Source organism: Pipistrellus kuhlii, unplaced genomic scaffold (assembly GCF_014108245.1).
Source record: "Pipistrellus kuhlii isolate mPipKuh1 unplaced genomic scaffold, mPipKuh1.p scaffold_m20_p_8, whole genome shotgun sequence".
Classification (NCBI taxonomy): Eukaryota; Metazoa; Chordata; class Mammalia; order Chiroptera; family Vespertilionidae; genus Pipistrellus; species Pipistrellus kuhlii.
Genome location: NW_023425584.1, coordinates 5,519,413 through 5,541,486, shown reverse-complemented (window position 1 = coordinate 5,541,486; position 22,074 = coordinate 5,519,413). Strand labels below are relative to the sequence as shown.

General features: G+C 46.7%; 1 protein-coding gene across 3 annotated transcripts in view; it reads left to right on the top strand.

Moving 5' to 3' along the window:
- Positions 1-22,074, top strand: part of DOCK2 (dedicator of cytokinesis 2) — a 355,728-nt gene that overhangs the window by 119,322 nt on the left and 214,332 nt on the right. For all 3 annotated transcript variants that reach the window (XM_036423739.2, XM_036423738.2, XM_036423737.2), the window contains one exon: positions 10,626-10,777. In XM_036423739.2, the coding sequence (XP_036279632.1) occupies positions 10,626-10,777 (152 nt within the window). The remainder of the gene's footprint in view (positions 1-10,625; positions 10,778-22,074) is intronic.

Here is a 22,074-nt window from a genome sequence, read left to right as displayed (position 1 = left end):
TTTCCTCCCTTCTCCTACTAAACCAGTTACCTTTTTATTCGCTTTAGAATCTCTTTGATCCTTCCATTTAAATAGTGGGCCTATGTGTGTGAGTCATTTCTGAAATCACTTTTGCTTTGGGCCTTAAGGGGCGGGCTTTGTTGGCTTGTTGGCGTGGATGGAGAAATGAAGGAGAAGCCCCCGCCCCCTCAGCTGCCTCCAACCTCCACCTTCTCAGCTGAGTCCTGTTAGAAAAGAAAACCAGGCCAGAAGGAGACATTCTCCCCATTTCCATTTTGATTTAATTTTAAAGGGAGGAGGGATGACGATCATTTTCCTCCTGCATCTTTGAAGTGTGTTTCCAATTCTTCAGCTGGTTCTCTGTTTTCCCTTTGTAATAAACAGCACTAGATTTCAAAATGGATGGGGCTATCAACGCACAGGACCCCAGCCTCCTAGCCTTGGCACCGTTATGGGGAAAGTGGGGGAAAGACGATTGGAAACAATCACGCAACCATTCCATTTTGCTAATGCTTGAATCCAGGGGAATTTTCTCATTTAATTCTCTGAAATGAAGGGCCCCTCTGTTAGCCTTAAAATGTAAACCAGGGGCCTTTAATGTGTGCTTTCCCCAGAAATGGAATACCAGTTGCTTATACTGATCCAAAACACTGCTGTGGATTTTTTTGTGGTTTTGTGTGTGCGTGTATGCTTGTGTGCCAGTGTGTGTGTGTGTGTGTGTGTGTGTGTGTGTGTGTGTTGTGTTTCGTTCTTTTCCATATTTGTAAGTTTTGTGATTGCAGTGATATGATGATACTGGATTGTTTGAGTGTGGCTTGAGGATTGCTGGTAAGTGGCATTGTTATTCTAAGCTGCAGGCAGAAATGTAAAAGGATGCTCCGAGAACGCTTGCCTGATCTCTCCTTGTCTATCCACACACAAAGGGAACACGAAGATCCGAGGCATTTTTTCCCCCCAATTATTTCAATTTGTACCCGCCTCTTGAAACTCAATTCTCCGAGTCTGGTGTTTCAGACAAAGCACACTTTGTGTGAATGATACAGATAATAGCTCCGAGTCCATTTCATTCCAGCCGGGGACCAGGTGTTTTGTCGAGTGTGTGCGTCAGCTACAGCTACAGGACCTTGCACTTCCAGCATGCTCTGTTTTGCACCCAGGAACGTCCGAGGGAGAGCACAAATCCCATGCCATGTTACACATAGTAATTGCAGCTGAATTTGTGTAATGCTTTCTCATGAAAAAGCCATTTTAATCCCCATTTTGTTTGGAGGAAGGGAGGTAAAATGTCCTGTCTGAGTCACACAGCCTGGCAGTAGAAAGGCTGTGTTCAAGCCTAAGTCTGTAAACTCTCAACCCAGAGTTATACCCATTTCCCTGTACCTGCCTCCCCTAGAAGGAAAGCCAAGAATGAGAAAATATTGCCAGAATGGGTGCTCAGGGCAGGGGTGTTGGTGAAGAAACACCAAGGTCTTGTTTCTTCAAAATCGGCACAGAAGAATAAATTTTGAAATAACTCAACACTAAATAGAGTTCTAATTCTGAGAGTTGCTTTAAGTATAAGCAGACAGGGCTCACTCTCTGCAATTAGCAGACATTTATTCATCTGGATCCTTGTTAGGATCCTACTGAGTGACAGGCATTGTGCCCGGAACTGTGGGAGACGTGACTTGATTGAAATTAGATAGCTCACCCCAGGCTCTCACTGTCTTCTGAGGAAAATATGGCTAAAGGTTGGAGGGTCATGATCACTGTTGGCTAGTCAGCTGTGGTGACATGAGTAGCTGAATAAATGGTTGGTTGATTAAAAAATATGAAAGAAATGAGTGGCTAGACTAAAGACTAAATCACGGAGTTGATGAATGCTCACTGTTGTTTACTTATAGGACTGGGATTTCTGTTTGTTTGGTTTTTTTATTTTTATTTCCCTGGGACTGTAACCCTTACTAAAAGAGAACAAGAGAGCTACCCATTAATCAAACCAACCAACCAGAGTGTTTAATTTTCTATTTAAAGAGCTTATGGGACCTAGCAAATTCAAGAGTGGCTGCCTTAAGCCTGCCGAATCCAGGGGATGGGAGTCATTGTCTGCACCCAGGAGCCTGTGAATGAGGTTGGATTTATGTTGGCCCTTGAGTTGGGCAGGTATGTGTCAGAATCTAGCCTCTGTTGGGGTCCCACTAGTTAAGAGGTCACACCGTGACCCTGGACAAGCTCTTGGAGCTATGTTCTCATCTGTAAAGTGGGGACAACACAATATGCAATATGTAGGATTAAATGCATTCCCAAGGTGATGCCTGCAACCCAGCAGGAGCTCAACGCATTGCATATCTCTCAAACTCAATATTCCACTCTCCCACTTCTGCTCACTTCCAATGGCTTTCCAGGCAAATGGCTTCTGTCCTTTATGGAAATATATCTGTTCTCATGACTTCTGATGGAGAAAACTCATGTTTATATGTGACCATGGACTAGCTTAGAAAGGCTTGATGGTGGGAATAATTTAAGAAGATATTCATTGTCTTGGGTTGGGTTCTCAGAAGCAAGCTCTAAGATAAGGCCTGGGGAAAGTGACTTACATATTAGGCGGTGTTTTAAGAACTGCTGCTAGAGTAAAGATTGAAATTCATGGAGCCAGGCAACCGCATAAGTCTCCAGAGGGAACAGGGGCTGGGGTGAAGGGATTAAGAGATTCTGTGTAGCGTGATGCAGAGAGAGGCAGTGGGTATGCAATGATAAGCCTGGAGGGGTGAGGATGTAAGCCTGTTATAACAGGTGTCCTAAGTGCTTATAAATTGATTCGAATGCCAGATGTCACTGAATTGGAACCAAATGGGGTCAAGGGATAAAAGACACAATTCCTTGCAGTCAAAAAGCTACCATGACTCATTTCTCCTGTTGCGTGAATGTGAAATGGAGCACGTTGCTTTGATGGGAACCCTCTTTTCAAGCATTCCCAGATTTGTTCAGTACAGAGGCTACTTGGCTCAGCCCCAAGGCATCTCGTCTGCATGTCCTTCTGTAAGCTAGGGTGAGGAGGTGGGGGAGGCAGTGTGCTAGCAGGCTGAGCTACACTCTGGCATGGCATCCCAAAGGGAATCATCCTAAGCATCAGGGCACCAGTCAAATTTGGGGTCATGACTCAATTGACCATATCTGCACCTTTTTTTTTTCTAAAAGAACTTTCTTTTTTGTTGTTAATCCTCACTCAAGGATATTTTTTCCATTGATGTTTAGAGAGAGTGGAAAGGAGGAGGAGAGAAGAGAGAGAGAGAGAGAAACATTGATGTGAATTGATGTGAGAGAGACACGTAGACTGGTTACCTCCCACATGCAGGGCCAAACCTGAGGTATGTACCTTTGACCCGAATCAAACCTGGGACCCTTCTTGAACCCAGGGCTGACATTTTACCACTGAGCCAAACCAGCTAGGACCTAAAAGCACTTTCTATGGAGCTGGATGGTGGTTGAATGAGTGCGCTGGCAGGGAGGAGGCCATGGCAGCAATGGCAGGGTGCATGATCTCAGAAGGTGTGAAGGGGTAAGCTGCAAGTGCAGATAGCTGTCAGCACACTGATTCTGCCCTAACAGCCTCGGGAAATGTGATGATAGACAGGCCATGTCTGTAGCCACTTCATATCATCAGAGAAATGTCAATGGAAGCCTTTCATTACTTGTCACTTGAGGTAGTGGAATTATCACTATGATTAGATAGTTGATAAGCCCTAAAATCAATCTATGATCCTCTCAGTCACATGCTCAAAATGCATATGTGTACAGATCAGTACAGCACATCTCATCCATCAGCAAGCTGTGTTGACACTGCCTCCAGACTGTACCCCAAGTGTATCCACTTCTGTCTCTCTCTCCTGCCACTAATTCATTGAACTTTTATCTTTTCTCTGCTTCACTGTTATAGTAAGTAGGCAGGAGAGCTTAGTAGATGTGAACATGAACTCTGGAATCATATTTCCTGGGTTTAAATCCAAAATCTGCCACTTAGGTGTGTGATCTTAAGTAAGTTACTGAATCTCTCTGAGCTTCTGTTTTCTAATCCATAAAATGGGTATAATGATATACTCCTTTATAGAGAGAATATGTGGTAGAGAGTGAGGACTCAATATTTTACCTCTTCTTTCTCTCTACAAAAAGCTTCCTCAGAGTTCTCATGCCTCTCTTTCTAGACCCTCCCTCCTCTCTTCATTAATATCTACCTAGTAATTTATCTCCATCTAGTAATCAAACTCTACCATGGGGCATGGGGTCTGAGACCTGGCCCAGTCAGGCTGTCCAAGTTTATTGTGTCAAATGCCCTCCATTTCCTGTAATTCCAGTTACACTCACCTCCACGTGATATCTACCAACAAGCTAAACGGATTTCCACCCCAGGGCCTTTGTATGCCTTTCTTCTGCTTGGGATGCTTGTCCCTGAGATCTTTGTAGGTAGTTTCCTTCTCACCCTCCGGTCTCAGCTCAAGTGTCACCATCTCAGGGAGGCCTTCTTGACTGCCCACGTGAGGCAGTCTTCCCTGCTCACTCTAGCCCCTGCCTCTCTGGCTGCCCCATTCACTATTTTGCAGGCAGCAGACAGTATTTATTGCTGTAGCATCAGCTCTCAGGGATCTGCCCAGGTCTCCTGGGATCCATGGTCATTTCTGTGCGTAGCTCCAGGAAGGCTTTCTCCCTCAGCAGCCAGCTCCAGCCTCACATGGCTGCCCTCCAGCTGTGGAGGCCTGTTTCACCTGGGCACTGAGAGCACCCACAGTGCCTGGGGCTGTCCATCCCCAAGGTTTCACCACTCATGCTGCTCTGCCCCTGAAGCCCACACTGTCTGTGGAGCTCCCGATGTGAGACTTGCCTGCCTTTGTACCCTGCCTGGCCTTCTTCCCTCATGGCCCTTCCAGAAACAGCTCCTAGTAAGTAAGTCACATTCACCCAGGCTTCATCTTAGAGTTTGCTTCTGGAGACTCTAATCCAAGACAATGAATATCTTCTTAAATTATTTCTGATACCCCAATAGCATATAATATTCCCAAGAACAGTGTCTGCTGTAGTAACTACTTATTAATATAAATATGCTGCATGTAGATTATCAGAGCTTACACATACTATGTAATAAAAGAGAAATATGCAAATTGACCATATCTTTTGGTACATCCACCAGCCAATCAGAGTGAGTATGCAAATTAACCCAACCAAGATGGTAGCAGCCACAGAGTTGAAATGAGCAGGAGGCTTGGGTTGCTCCTGATGATGGAAGAAGCCAAGCTTCCTGCTTGCCCTGGCCGGCCTTGGCCTTCACTCAAGGCTACAAAGTTTCAATTATAGAAGATAAATAAATCCTAGATACCTGCTCCCAGCCTGCCCTGGCCTCGACACAAGGAGGTGCTGAAAAAAAAATAAAAGAAAAAAAAGGGGGCTGGGAGCTTGTGTCACCAGGGGCCATGGCCAGCCTGCAAACAGCCATCAGCCCCTCACCCAGACTGGCCAGGCATTCCACCGCAACCCCTAACCTGATCCAGGATACCCTTCAGGGCAAACAAACCTCACACACCCCTCCCTGTGCACCAGGCCTCTATCTATTCTAATAAAAGGGTAATATGCTAATTATTCTGGGAGACCTCCAGGAGACCTTCCGGGTGTTCTTCTGGACAAAGCCATGGTGGTGGGGCTGAGGTAGAGGCGGTTAGAGGCCAAGATGGGAGGGCAATTGTGAGTGATCAGGCCAGGTGGGACAGCAGTTGTGGGTGATCAGGCTGGTAGGGAACAGGGCCATTGGGGGTAAGCAGACCAGCAAGGGGGCCAGTGAGGGGCAAGCAGGCCATCAGTGGGGGTCAGTTAGAGGTGAGCAGTCCAGCAGGAGGGGCAGTTGGAGTTGAGCAGGTCAGCAGGCAGAGTGATTAGGGGCAAACCGGCAGGACAGTGAGTGGTTAGGAGCCAGCAGTCCCGGATTGTGAGAGGGATGTCTGACTGCAGGTTTAGGCCTGATCCCTGTAAACTGGCAATAGGACATTCTTCAAGTGGTACCAGATTGGAGAGGGTGCAGGCCAGGCTGAGAAACACCTCCCTCCTCCCATGCGCTAATTTTGTACATCAGGCTACTAGTTATATTTATAATCAGTGTGACATTTTTAGATATAAACATACATTTTCTTAAATATTCTAGCACTTACATATCAATTTACCCTTCCTGCTGTCACTATGAGTCAGAATGGCAAGTACCAACTTTTTGTAAGATGTTTGCTTATATGTTTAGTACAATGGCATGCTTTATGCTAATTATAATAGATGCATGATAGAAGCAATTGCTTGGGTTGGACTTTAAGTGAGTATTTACAATAAGGTTCTGGAAGTCTATTTCTTTCTTAGGATTTCACCTCCCTGAGATACCTGACAAGGATTTTTATAGCTGCCAAGTTCCGAGGTCTCCTAAGTAGGCTGTGTTGATTTATCTAGGGAGATGTGTTTGGGTCCCGGGGGTTCATAAAGTGAAGAGGTCCATCACGTGGAGGCGGTCAGGAGGAGAGTGAGGGATGGTACTGGACCTTGTAATTAGGCGTGTTTTCTGGGAGGTGGGGAAGTGAATTGTGAAGCGTGTGTTAGGGGAAATGCCAGTAGAGTTGTAAGAGGCTTGTAACCTGATCTGGAATATGAAGTTTGTGGATAGTTATTGATTTCCTGGTGGGTGGAACTACTTTTCTCCATGTCCCACCGGCTGGAGGAGGGAGGTTGTGAGAAGAAATTGCTATCCATCAGCCTGGAGAGGTGTCTGGGGGGGGGTCCCTGCGAGGCTGGCCAGCCGGACCAAGTGGCCTCTGACACGTGCAGATGCGCCCTGAGCCGTGGAAGAATAGCAGCTGAGCAGAGCTGCCCTTTGGCTGCTGAGGTCTTCCCCAGGAGAATTTGGAGTTTCAATTACTTGTTTGCCAAAAGGCCCGGCAGGGAAGGGTGATCCTTGACAGCCACAAGTTCCTCACCTTCCCCCAAGAGGGTTGAGCTGAGCTGAATTCTCCTTGCCGTCAATAGGAGCTGAATGAGTTTCACCTTAGAGTCTGTGAAAATCGAGCAGGAGTGAAGAGTGGATTAACCCGGGGATTAACCGGTGCTGGTGAGCAAGGAAGGGCTGGCTGTGAGCAGAGTGAAATTTCAAGTGCAGGCAGTCACAGGCAGGCTTAGAAAGGGGGTGACCACCGTGAAGATATGACTGTCTTTAACCTTGCTCCCATAGTAGGAGAGGGGCTCCAGAATGCCCCCGGTCTCCTCATTCTGCTGATGGAACCAGGATGTGCCTGGGGTGCCAGTCTCATCCTCATAGATTTTATGGTTGCTGGCTCTTGTGGTTCTCCCTCCTGCCATCTCAGCTGCAGGGAGGTGGCTTCTGTGTGTGTGGACATTGATTCCATTCATATGCCTCTGCGGACCCTCCTTTAGTCCTCGGCTCATACTGAACCCATACCTCTCAAAAAACCTTGAGGGATGATGGTGTACCCCAGCTTCCAGAGACAATATGAATTTAGAATGTGGGGAAAGTACACCTTTTGTTTTCAGCTCAGGCCTCAGTTTTATTTATGGGATGATGACAAGAGTCTCACTTGTTGTCCTGTTACATAGACAGTGATCACAGAAGGTGAAAAATGTTGAGGCAGAAGTCAAGTCCGGGCACTACAGGAGCACAGAACAGGGTCACCCAGATCAGAGGTGGGTGTCAGGAATATTGCCTTAGGTGCAGTGGTTCTCAGTCTTTCTAATGCCAAGACCCTTTAATACAGTTCCTCATGTTGTGGTGACCCCCAACCATAAAATTATTTTCTTTTCTACTTTATAACTGTAATTTTGCCACAGGTTGAGAACTGCTGCTGTAGAGCCTAAGACCATCGGAAAACACAAATATTTACATTACAATTCATAACAGTAGCAAAATTACAGTTATAAAGTAGCAACTAAAATAATTTTATAGTTGGGAGTCACCACAACATAAGGAATTGTATTAAAGGGTTGCAGCATTAGAAAGGTTGAGAACCACTGCCTTAGGGGATTTGCATCTCCGTGAAGATCTAGATCACATGTGTCAAACACAAGGCCCGCGGGCCAAATCCGTCCCGCCAGGCCTTGCAATGTGGCCCGCACCGCGCTGTCATCACTGCACTCCGCTGCGTTTCCATCACAATGACAGTTTATGACTGTTCAGTAAACCATTTGGCCCTCGATTTAGGCTGGATTTTAGATTTTGGCCCCTTCTCTGATTGAGTTCGACACCCCTAATCTAGATAGATGGCAGGAAGCTGTTAGTGAGGAGAAGATGGGTCAGTAAGAGCATTATGGGCAAAGAAATAATATACAAAGGGCCAGCAAGAGGAGAGACAGCGCTGGGTAGCGTGGGAGGAGGGGGCTGGACAGGTAGAAGGGCTTGGTCTCAAAGAGCTTACCAAACTCACCCCCAGGGCAATAGGAGATGCCTGAGAAACTTCAAGGAGGGGCCTCATGGTCAGGCTACAGTTTGGGGGAAATTTCTGCTCCTGAGACTAAAAGTGGGGAGGCCAGTGTGGGAGACTTGGCACAGGAGGAGGTGGATATGACTTCATGGTGAGGAGTGGGTGTAGGGGAGAGCGAGGAGGAATCAAATTTGCTGGGTGACTGTGTGACGGGGATGTCTTTACCCTGAGAGGGAGCTGAGGAGTAGGAGCAGGCCTGTGCACAGATGGGAAGTTGGGACATGTTCTTGGGAACGTCTCCCTCCTAGGGCTGTGGCCATGGCCATAGCCACTGATGCATTTTAACCTGATGCATCTCAAGGTGGTTTTCCAAAGGATCTCCATTTCATTCTTTCTGTGGGGCTGGTATTGGGAAGAAAGAGGTGAGGAAAAGGACCATCTTATTCGCAGTGTCCCTGGGCCATAAAATGATGCGAAAGTGTGGCACATTTCAGGAGAGCTGTGCATTCAGACACTAGCACTGTCTACCACGGGACAAAACTTTCTGGAAAGAAAGCAGGGCCTAGAAACTGCAGCCACTTTGACACATGAAGACTCTTTTCTATGAAAACACAGAGTTGAACAGCTCTGCAGGCTCCTCGGTACCTGGTCTGAATTGCAATTTAGACTTGTCACTGGCTGGCAGGTCTTCAGCTTGTGTCAGGCACTGGGTCCCAGGCTGGGTTTGCAGGTCTTTCATACTCATTGCCTCTGCCTAGAAAGATTGATCTGAGGCTCTGCAATATTTATCTTTTAAATCATTTGTGTTTGTTTGCTTGACAATCAAGCTGCAATTTAGCTGTATCCCAAAGCCTTACGGACTAATATGATTTCACAGCTCCAATTACAAAGGAGAAAAATCATTTCATCTCCAACGGAGGAGCCAGACGTTTCTGAGAAATCATGGTTCACAAGAAGACAAAAGGACTTCCGGAAAACAGGCTCCATTATTAATGGCTTCCTCGGCTAAAATCTCACTGACTCTCAGCACCAGGAGGCTTTGTCTTGTTGGGAATGCAGCTTTTGATCTGTAAAGTAGATGACTTTCATATTGGTAAACCGCTGCAGCGCCCACAACCACAGTGGTTTGTAAATATGTCCACTGCCTTTTCCCCAGCAAAGGTATCCTCCTTCCTGCTACTTCCTCGGAACCTATGTGGTTTGGAATTATAGAATATTTGATGGGGTTTAACAATAATTCAGTTCAGGCCTTTATGTGATACTTTAAGACCATCTACACTAATAAAAGAATAAGATGCAAATTAATCCAACAAAGATGGCCGGTTAATTTGCAAACATAGGCGCTAGTGGCCGGGGGCAGGGTGGGCCACTTGCATGGTCACTATGGGAAGGCAGAAAGGCAGCTCTGGCAGAGCAAAGGTGATGTCGGCAGCCAGGGTAAGGAAGGCCCATTCTTGCATGAGTCTGTGTGCATTGGACTTCTGGACTTTTAATATATTTTCTTATTGATTTCAGAGAGAGATAGGGAGAGGGAGAGAGATAGAAACATCAGTGAGAAATATCTATTAGCTGCCCTGCATGTTCCCTAGTGCAACTCAGGCATGTGCAAACCAGCAACTTCCTGGTACATTGGACGTTGCTCAACCAACTGAGCCACAGGCTGGATTCATCTGATACACTGAATGCCTCTCCATAGGCAACTACTGCTTAAACACTTCTAGGATGGAGAGCTCTCTACTAGACCTTTCCATGAGAATTTACTAGTTTTGCTCAATTTTAATTAGAATTTAATGCGTAGTGACTTCCCAAGGAGGTCTTTGTTAATATCTAAAGATCTCCAAACTGGCATATTCTCTGGGATTAATATCTTTGTGATGGAATCTAACAAAGGTATCACAACTAGAATCCAAACAGAATGAATTTAAACATACACACACACACACACACACACACACACACACAATCTGGTCTTAATTATTCCATAGCTCTATTTTTATGGCCAGTCTGAACAGGTTGGGGGATGGACCAGAATGGTGAGTCATTTTCTATGGGAATCTTAACCTAATGTTTAACAATAAAATTTTTACAAAGAGCCTATATTCTTAAATTAGTTATTTAATGAAGTTTCCTAAAAATAATAAATAGGAAAGTAAACAATGAGGATGCTCAAGCACATCTGCACTGCCTTCGTTCCAGAATGCCGGGACATCCTGCTTCCTGTCATCACCAGAGAGCTGAAGGAGCTGCTCGAGCAGAAGGATGATGGGTCCCAGCAGCACCTGCAGGAGAAGAAGTACTGCGTGGAGTTACTCAACAGCATTCTGGAGGTGCTCAGCTCTCAGGATGCGGTGAGTGCTCATGATAACATAGATATTCTGGACATAGACTACGGTCGAACTGATCAAACTCTAAAAATGTTTGTACTGATGAATGGCAATTGGAATCTAAAGATGAAGGTCAATGGCTGCTCAGCAGGCCTGCTTCTCCAGGGACTAACCCCCATGACTGTGAAAGATGGCCTGGGGATTGGAGTTGAGAATATGTGGGCATATTTCTCATTAGACAGTCTTGTGGTATAGGTAATACATATTGCAGGCTTTTTACATGACTGCTCCATTTCCAAAGCTTGGTTTGTAGGGGTAGGAAGGGCAGTTTCCTATGCCTACATGGCTAAAAGAAAAACCTCCTACCATTTGCTTTGCTGATTGGATTTAATCTTATTTCTCCAGTTAGCCCCTGCAATGGAGAAATGGTTAAGAGTTATTCTGGATGAGCAGATTGCTCAGGAGTGATGCCCAGGAGGTGTTTGCCCCTAGATGGTCTGCTTTCAGAGGACAGGATAGAATCAAACAATCAATTAAGTCTTTTCTAAATGTTAGTGTAAGCTTTCCTCCTTCTCCCTCCCAACCCCCACTCCCAGAAAATCCTCAGAAAAGGACTTTCTGGATGGACTCTATCCTTGATTGACTATAATTAGAAAACTGCAGAATAATGCTCCTTCACTGCTCATATCCCTTAGTCAACCATTACTATAAATTTCTTTGCATTTCTCTCTACAATGTCATTCTTTCCATTCTTGCTTTCCTAATTAAGCTTTCTCTCATCTCATTACTATGAAAATTCAGCAGTGTGCTTGTTTTTTTTAAGCATTAATTCAGTCATTCATTCACTCATTCACTCAGTATATATGATGCACCATGTGTGTGCCAGGTATTGGGTATACAAAGGCATGGTCTCCTAAGAAAATCTTTACAGAATTATGAATAAGCAATTGCAAAATAACCTATCAACTAAAATCTACATGCATACTAGGAGTCCAGAGACAGAAAGACTCTGTGTATGTGTAAACATTTTTGTCAAGGAAGCCTTCACTAAGAAAGTGAAGTTTCATATGGGTGTTCAAGGGTGAATAATTAATGATCGCAAATGTGACTTTATTTCCTATTTCATTGGCAATGTGCTGAATGCAATCCATGCCTTCGTTCTGCTCACTTTAACCAGTGCCCAATATTGTTATCCTCATTTTACAGATGCAAAACCTAAAATTCATATGTCAACACTAGACTGCAAATAAATTGCATAGTTAAAATTCAAACCCAGTTCGGTCCAACTCCAAAGTCTTCAGAGTGATAGGCATCGGGGATACAAAAGCTTGGTCTTTTTCTTTTTCTTTTCTTTCTATCCTCACCCTTTTCCTTGGGGAGAGAGTGTATAATACCCAAAAACTTGGCTACTCAAGTTTCACTCTGTGATTTTATGATGATGGTGGTGTTTTCATATATACAGTCATGAGCCGGTTGTTGAACTGGCCCTAGTCTTTGCTATTTGATCTTTAAAAAAACTTTCTAAGGGAGAATTTTGTCTTAACTCTCACAGTGTGGGGACATGAAGGTAGGCCTAACATTTCTCCAGAAACATTCCACAGAATGTTACCTCTTCCTGTTGAAAAGAATTTACAGTGTTCCTTATATTTCAGTAATGCTCACATCCCTTTTCGTGTGGACTGTGCCAATGGACCCCAGTTTGAGGAACACACTTTTAATGGGCTAGCTGCCAATTTCCTAAGTAGGGAGGATGGCCCTAGCTCACAGTTCATTAGATCAGCCGTGATTCGGGGATTCCACCCACCCATGGGAGTGGTCTCCTAGAGTTCCACCCTGACAGGTGTTCATCACGGTGCATATTGGGTAACAGCAGACACTGGTAGGACGAGGTACTGTCTCTCACACTCTGAGCCGTGGGCCTTCAAAGCAAAGAAGTGAGTGTGAGGCCTGGAGTTCCCCTGGGAGACTGTGACATCTGGACTGGAGGTGTGTGACAAGCATGATTTCTCTCTTTGCTGCTGCCTTCAGTGCACTGCTTCCATAATGACTTCCTACTGTGGGGACTGCAAGCCCTTTCCCCAGGGGAAGTACCTGTCTGTTGGATGAGTTTTTGAATACTGGTATTACCACTGGGGTTGGTATAAGATTTGGATGCTTTTGGAGCTTCTGACTAACCTCTCCAGCTCTTGAAGATGGAAATATCTCTACTTCTCAAGAGCTTTTTCTTTGACAGAAATTCATTCAGTAGCCATGATTACTTTGAACCAAATGGAAAGTCAGAAATCTAATCTAAATCTCTCTTGCTATGGTACAGAGTGGCTCTCAACCCGGGTTGCACATTAACATCACCCACGTTGCTTTTCAGAAGCAGCTGAGCCGAGGCTGCAGTCCCAGCTCCTCTGATTCAATTGGTCTGGGGTGGGCGGGGGCATCTCAATGACAACTTTGCCAAGTAATGAGAACGGGCAGCCAGGGTGAGGACCACCGTTCAGTGCAGGTCTGCAACTTGAGCATGAATCCAAGTAACTTGGAGGAGCTATTAAAGCAGGTTTCTGGTTGTTAAGTTGGAAGGATAGGGCCTGATCATTAATTTTTCTAACAAGTTCCCAGGTGATATGGATGGTGCTGGTCCGAGGACCACACTTTAAGAATCACTGCTCTAAGATGACGTAATTTTCTCCTGTCTTCAGTATTCCCTGGAAATAGAAGAACAGTTGGGCTCATCCTCAGGCCTTTACCTTTCTAATTGAAGAGCCCTTTCCAGTCTATAAAACCTAGCATCTTGCAATATGGCATTTAATAAACCGTAAAATGGCAGAATCTTCAAGCCCGTTCATCTGTACTCTTATATTCATTTTCATGCGATGGCGGGGACATGGCCTGTGCAAAGATCTGATGTTGAGAATCCAGACGGTTGGATATGCCATTTGATTTCTACAGGCACCACCTTCTCAAAGTCAGAAATTAGGAAGAAAAGTAAAAAGGGTTTCCAGGGTGAATATCCTGCAATTGTTTTTTCTGCTTATTAGAATCCTCTCTGCTGATAACAGCCTAGCCACCCATTGTTTAGTGGTTCTTTGTGGGCATCACGGAATAGCCCATCTGCCCTCCCCAAGCATAGACTACGTCTGCCTGACCGAACCATTGCCCAGGGACAGAACACGTGTGGAAAGTTTGCAATTATAGTGCAGGGTGCCAAGCTTCCTTCTGGGGGGCATTGTGTGTTTGGGGGATGGGAAAGAACGCTTGTCTTCAATAGGTCGTCATTGTTCCAGGAGTTCCACCCCCGCACAGCAGGCCTGGCATGTGGAAGCTGTTTCCCTGTTATTACTTTATTCATTGTAACCATGGGTGGCATATGACTCAGGGCAGATGTCCGCCTTAGCCTGGGTGTCGGTTCTTTTTTACCGATGGTGTTACATTTCCTCACTCAGCTGCGTCAGTTGCGCTTAGCGTAGGAAAGTGACAGGCAGGGGTGAAGGGTGAAAGGTCAGGCTTCTGCCTCTAGTAACCCCCTTTCTCCCCTCTCCGGCCAAGTTTAGTTGTCAGCTTCCGTTGCTTTGAAAGGTAGTTTCCCACCAGCTTCCTTCTGAGCCTGGCCGTCTGCTGAGTCACTCATAAAATTTAATTTTGCGCCAGACCAGGAGGGAGTTGGTTTTCCCTCTTAAAACAGGCTTTTTGTTTTTCTGTTTCATCCCTCGGGAGGAAAAGAGAGTCCTTGTGTGTGCCCTGCCTGCCAGTCACACAGCGGGGAAAGATGGCTCCGGATTCTGAAGAGCAGGAAGTGGTTGAACCAGTATTTGCATCGTGGATGTCATGGAGAATGCACAAAATCTGCCTTAAAAAAATAAACCCTTGGAGTCCGTGGACTAGCCTGTGGGTCTTACCAAGGCGTCTTTCAGTCCTGACTAGTACGGGGCTGGGATCTCAGACCTGGACTCATCAGCTTAGACATACAGAGCTTTCGCCTCTGCATTTGTCTCTTGCTTGGAATTTCTTCCCCAGCTCCCATTCTTTCTAGGCAACTAAGACGCTCAACTCCTTTTAGCTTCAGCTCAAATAATGCTTCCCTTCCGAAATCTTCTCCATTCCACATCCTCTTCCTCTCACTTCCCGACTCCACCCCAGGCAGGGTTAAGGACTTCCTTCTCTGGCTTATAACACCCATGTGTTCAGACTGATGTTACGGCACTGGCTGCTTTGTCACACTTCCCTGTGTGTCCCTTGCCAGGCCTTGAGCACAGGAGCTCAGAGAGCAAACCTCACTAGCGGGCTTCTCAGAGCTTACACTTCCAGCCCAGCCTCATACCAACCCCCTTTCCTCTCCATCCTCCTGCTCCGTTACCATTCTCTCAATCCCTCGCCTGCCCAGCATTCCCTTACCTGTGGGCTGTGTACGTCATTGGCACTGCCAGAATGCATCTCCTTTCTGTAGTTGCAGGAGCAGCTTATGCCTGCTCTGTGTTGCATCTGTGTGTCATCCTCTGTGACTTGCCTGCCTGTGGAACCAGGGGACCTTGATGAGAGAGGCCCACCAACCTGCCCTGCAGCTCTCCTCTCCACCCCCAATGATGGCTGCACAAAACTGTCTGTTGAAGGAATGAATAAATATGAGTTGCCCAGATCAATGGCAGGCCCTGGTGTCTCCCTTGGATCTTTGGCTCTGAGTCTAAGGGGATATATATGCCTTTTCCTCCTTTTGTCTTCCTTGGATGTCGGGCACAGGGGGTTAAATGAACCACACTCAGTCTATGACATATTATCTTCATGGGTCCTTCCTTATTTTGTGTGTGTGCGCACGTGCGCGTGCGGTGTCTGTGTATTCTTACCTTTTATCCCTATCTCCTATGCCCAGCCCTCTACCTCCCCCACCTGCTAGAGGTGATTTGTCAATATGTTGAACATGCATGTCTGATGTTCGGTGCATGTAGTTTTTAACACACACACACTCCCACCAGGCACTGACAGCAGCAGGGCATCAGCATCTCCAGCTCTGCTAAGGTCCCCAGGAGCGGCGTGCACAGAGAGTAATCTCCCTGGAGGGTGTTCTTGGTCCAGAGCTGCCCTGCCTGCCCACGTGTGAGAGAAGCAGACCCCACAGTGCTCTGCTTGGGAGCTTCTGAAGTGCAGCTCCCGGCCACCCTGAGCTGAGCGCGGTGTTCTCTCATAATCCTCGGCAGCAGGCCCGATGCAGGCGTGAAGGGAGGCTGCTGCCTCCTCTTTGCATTACCATTTAATTCCCGGGAATCAATACCACCGTGCAAAAGCAGCAGGTTTTCTTCTATCCTATCTGCTCCCTCGTATCTCATATACAAGGCAGGGAGACAGGGCTTGCAGGAATTCTTTGTCCGGGGTGCATTCCAAGCAGAGAACAGCTAATTAATCCCCAACTTGCAGCTGAAATAGACCAAACCCTCTTGCTGTATCCAAGGCCATTTTCTTTATTCCCTTGAGCATCCCCTGCTTCCATGGCATTAAATGTGCCTTAGCCAGACCAGTGGAATGATATTATGAGTTCATGGACAGTGACATTTGATACACACACACACACACACACACACACACACACACACCTTCTAGCCTGTAACGTCTTTCTTCATTAAGTCATAATTGCTTGATTCTGGCCTCCAATGGCAAGGTAGGCTTTATTATCCCCATTTTATGAGCGAGGAAGCTGAGTCTCAGAAAGAGGCTGAGTGATTCTAACTGAGGTCAGAGAGTTAGTAAAGGGCAGAGCTGGGAGGGAGTCACCCCATCTCACTCCAAATTCACGGGCCTCCCACATGCCACGCCATGCCATGCCACGCCTCCCACCACTGTGCATTTACACTTTCCCAGCATCAGTTCCCTGGTGGAGGGGCAAGCTCAGGCCCTGGAGTCCGGCCACATTTCATTCATATGCTCATCCTGCGGACACCCAGGGCCTGTCCCGGACCCTGTGTCGTATGCTGGGGTGAGGATGGGGAGCAGAGGAGGCCTGCATCCGAGCTCTGTTTCTTCCTAGCTGGGGAGCTCCGGGGATCCTGCAGTCTGTGCTGTGGGGTGCTGCTTCCCCAGGTGGTCAGGATTACAGGAAACACAAGCACCTGTGAACACAGGCAGCGCCGCACCCAGTGCCAGTGGCTTCCCTTCCTCCCTCGCTGTCCTTCCTTCCTTCTTCCCCCACCGTTCCAGCCAGGCTGCCTCTGAGGCACCCCTGTCTCTCTTCTAAAAGCAGTAAAGGGCCATGTGGCCTCCTGGGAGAATGGCAGACAGATACCGTGCCCTTCCCACTGGAGGCAGCCCCTTCCTGCCAGCCTGTGGCACTGGCTGCTTCTGCTTCGGAGGAGGCTTGCCAAGGAAGGCCTGCAGCCAGCGCAAAGCCGGCCCTGCAGGGCAGCTGGGCTTCCTGAGTGTTCTGGGGTGGGGGCGGGGGCAGGGTGGTGAGAAAAGAGCCAGCCTCCTTTCCTTTCCAGGGGCTTTTTGGTGTCCCGGAATTTCGGGGCTCAGGATAATTACTGCAGCGGGTGGTGAGCTGGGCTGGCTCACACCAGCTTCTGAGCACCCAGAGTTACATTTTAGGAATCGTGTGAGCTATTTTATTCAATCACTGCCATTATTAAACATGTATATAAATATCTATAAATAAATAAATAGATTAATTAATACCAGAGGCAACAGATAGATACTCAAAACGCATCACTTCCTAATGATCTCTACCCTGGATTCTTGCATCTCTTGGGTTCATTTGGCGGGAATACTATGCAATGCTCTGTGGCCGCCCATCTCTCCCCAAGTCCATGTTCAGTGACGTCAGATTGGCAGCTTGAAATCCACCATCAGTGAGGATTCATGCACAGGATCGCAAACACTGTATATCCAGACCTTACGGTTTTCTTCCCTGAGAGCCGGCTGGTAAACAGGTGCCGACACATCACTGCCTGGGACTCAAAGGAACTGCAGAGAACAAGCAAGCCCAGGGGAGCTGCCCGCGCCTCTTCTTCCCGTGGCCCCGGCTCTGCTGCCCTAAAGGTGCTCATGGGACTGAGCAAAGAGAAGCTGCTCTGGGGAGGCAGCGGCTTTTCAGACAGACTAAACACAACCTAGAGCAGAGATGCGGAAGGATGCTTCAGTTGCCATGGCAATGCTTACTGAGTGGCAATGGCTTCTTTCCTGGCCGTGTTGAGAATGTGGGGACCTACATAGGCCAGGGAGAGAGCGCCCAGGTTCCCCCACAGGTGAGGGGTGGGGAGAGTGACCTCGGGCTGTGGGCTCACTCTGCCTAAACCAGATGTTCAGTCCACACAGCTGCGGGAGAAGCGCACTTCCCAGGGACAGTATTGTTTTTTCCTTTCAGTAGGTTTTGACCTTTTAGCTTTCAAAAGTGTTCAAAAATGAATAAAAATTCATTTTGATTAGCAAACATCACAGTAATCATTGTTACAAGGTAGAGCCGTCTATGGATACCAAACTTGTTGGGAGGAGAATCAGGATATTTGCATAGTCTCAAGGTGTCTTCCCAAAGTATCCATTTATTAATGATATAAGGAAGGACAGTAACTTTACAGTGGAGAAACCTGACAGAGGCTACCTTAACCAGGTGATGACAGAGAGCATCCCCGGTCAGGACATAAATCAGCATCCTGTGCCTATTGACAAGATGTACTGAGGACACATACCATTCATGTGGGGAATTGTGCCAAAAAGGCACAACTGGGATCTCCAATAAACCCCAGTTGAAGGATATTCTACAAAACAATAGACTAATACTCTTCAAAAGATAAGGTCATGTGAAAGGCCAGGAGACCCCATCACATATTGGAGGGGATTTAGGAACCATGGCAACTAAATTCACTGTACAATCCTGAATAGGGTCATGGACCAGAAACCAGACATTAGAAGGAAACTGGCTAAACTGGAATCAGGCCTGCCATTTAGTTAGTGGTATTGTGCCATTGTGAATTTCCTGGTTTGATAGTTGCACCCTGATTACGTTAACATGTAGGGAAGTTGGATGAAGAGTACATAGGCACCTTCTCTGCTACATTTGCCACTTTTCTTCAAGTCTGACATTTCAAAATAAAAAACATTTCAAAATAAAAAACATTTGGGGATGAGCAGTTCCTCAAAGTACAGCCTAGCAAGAGGTGATCAAATGAGCAATGAGGCCATTGCGTGACTAAGTCATCAGCGTGCACTAACCCAAGACTGGGTGTGGGGCTGTGAGTGTAAGGGAGCGGAGAGCCTGATCTGGCTACAGGACCTCCAGGGCTGCAGCCTTGCCCTGGGCTCTCTGACAGCCCTATCCTCGCCATGATTCCTAGGCCAACTTTTGGGGTTTGAAAGTCACAATACTACTAGCACAATACTATTAACTAAACGGCAGGCCTGATTCTAATTTAGCCAGTTTCCTTCTAATGTCTGATTTCTGGTTTATGACCCAATTCAGGATTGTACAGTGAATTTAGTTGCCATGGTTCCTAAATCCTATAAATGTGTAAGGGATGATTCTTAAGTGTGTAAGAGATGCTTGCCCACTTACAGAGAATGCATTGGGAGGATGAGCAGTTCCACAAAGTACACCCGTTCCAGTGTGAAGAGATGCTGATGGGTGAGGAGCTTTCTCTGCTTTTTCAGTTAAAACTACAAAATCCACAGACAAATGACTAGCCTTAGTAGAGGATTCTACACTGAACTGCTCCAGCCTAGGAAGAGGTGATCAAATGAGCAATGAGGCCATTGCGTGACTAAGCCATCAGCGTGCACTAACCCCGGACAGGGTGGGGGCTGGGAGTACAAGGGAGCAGAGGGCCTGTCCTGGCCACCGGACCTCCAGGGCCGCGGCCTTGCCCTGGGCTCTCTGACAGCCCTGTCCACGCCATGATTCCTAGGCCAACTTTTGGGGCTTGAATGGCACCTGATCTTCGCTTGACGGGCTTGGAGAGTGGGTGGTTTAGCATAACTTCCCAGCTGGTCCTTGGGCTGTTGAATCTCAGAGGATCCATCTGGAAAATGAAAAGACAGCTTTTGTTGATGGTTGACCAGAATTCCCCCCAATAAAATTAATAACCCAATATGTTCTGCTCTGTCAGCAACAATTAGAAATACTTCTTGACGTAGTCTTCAACATTTCTTCATCTGCCAGGACCAGTATAAAAGAGATTGCCTGCAGCCAGATCCCTGAGGGCCTGGTGTACCCTTTCCGCCCTCTGTTCCATACCCACCTGGTGCCTCCCAGGGCCAGGACCAGGGTGAGGCAAGTGAAACTTACCTCGGGATGGGGGCAAAGGGTACAGGGCGCCAAAAATGCACTGGCCAAGGGAAATAATATTTCCATGCAGCATGGTTTGATATTTGGTTCATCATATTTTATTTATTTAAATTTTTTTGCATTAATTTTTAGCTTTTAAACAGTGACATTAAGTTTGATTTGTCTGGATTATTGAGTTCTTGGGATGCCTCTTCCATTTTGTCCCAAGGGCAAGAGCCTTGATCTCTCCCCTTAGTGCCGGCTCTGTGTGGTGCCCCTTGCCAATATAGCACCTGTGGTAACGAAGCTGGGCTCTACGAGTGAATGCCTGAGCGTGACAGCTGGCAGGCGCAGAGAGGCGCTTTTTTGTTCACCCCGAAAGGATGCCGAGGAAGGTTGCTGTCTGCAGGGAATCCTTGCATAAAAGCACGAGTTGAAAGGAACAGCCATTTACACTGAACCTTCCCTGGGCCAGCCACTTGCTTTCCAGAAAGCATTTCCTACATAATGTCTGAATTAAATCTCCCCTTCACAGTTGGCAGCGTGAGTTAAAAGCCCGCTCAGCAGCAGAAAAAATGTAGCTATGTTTGGTCCAGGTTACAGTTACTGAGGGAACTATAACTTTGATTTGCCCACCCGGTCGAAATGTAAATCCTTAAGAGAAGCATGGCGAGTGGGAAAGGAAGTGCTTGGTTTTTAAAGATGCCTTTGATCCACGGCTCTGTGTGGAGTGTCCCAGCTGCCACACGCAATCCAGGGGCAACAGCCAGGGACTGTACCAGAGAAGTTTCCAGAAAACAACCCAAGAGTTCTAGAATGGACGTTTTCTCAGGGAGAGTTCAGATATCAGCCACAGGCATAAACAACTGACTTGGCAGCACAGGTTAGAAAATGCAATGTTTAATTCCAGCCCAGTTCTCCAAACAACATGCTAACTCTGCCTTTCACTGTCTAATGAATGCCCTTTCTTCCCCTGGAATTCCCTCTCCACTTAGCTTTCCTCTCCGCCCCCCTTTCCTGCTGTCTGCAGTGCAGGCTGTACTCCAGGTAGACCAGTCTCTCACTGCCCCAGCAAGCCTCATTCTGTCCCCTTTCTTTGCCATTTTTCTGGCTCCTCAATCTGGAGGGCATTTAGTGGTTATTTTCTTACAGGCTCATGACCTGAATCTAGCCCACCGATCTATTTCATCTCCCTTGTCAGGTTATTATTAATTTTAAAATCTGTTTTTATTGATTTCAGAGAAGACAAGGAGGGAGAGATAGAAACATCAATGATGAGAATCACTGATCTGCTGCCTCTTGCATGCCCCCTATTGGGGATCAAGCCCACAACCCAGGCATGTGCCCTGACCAGAAATCAAACTGTGACCTCTTAGTTCATGGGTCAAAGGTCAGTCACTGAGCTATACAATCTGGGCACACTTGCCAAATTATTTAATGCAGCTACTCGCATTACTTCCTACTCTTTTCTGGGTGATGGAGTTGCAAGTTATGCTATTTGCCTCACCCACCTGACTTGTGACTCCTGAAAGCCAGACTTTGCCTTTCCTGATAGACCCAACCCAACTTCCCCTCCCATTAAGAAATCATCCCAGATTCCTGATGCCCTATCTTATCAATAGCCCAGATGCAGTCTGAAAACTTTTGGTTTCATATAGAATTTAGTGCTTAATTATCTGCAGTTTTACATCTGTTCCTGTCATTGTAGGCCCGCCTGGCATATGTTGAAACAGGGCGAGCACTTCTTCTATTATTTTGCTATTTTTCTTTTCAATTAAGGCAATGTCTTTCCATCTCACAAAACATTATCTGAGCACCTACTGTTTGTCAGGCACCATTCTGAGCATCATGAATGTGAAGGTGATTAAGACAAAATGCTCATTCATTCAAAACTACCTCTGAGGTCTTAATTCTCAGTGTTCCTCAACTTTAGTGCTTGGCCTCAATGGTCTATTCATTTTTTAGGCCCCACTTTGCCCTGTGCCTTTCTCCATGGTTAACACTCCTCCCACTGCCGCCAGGAACTCTCTCTGACTATTAGATCATCGCTGTCTTTTGAAGCCTGGGTAGATTCCCCTTATCTCTCAGCCAC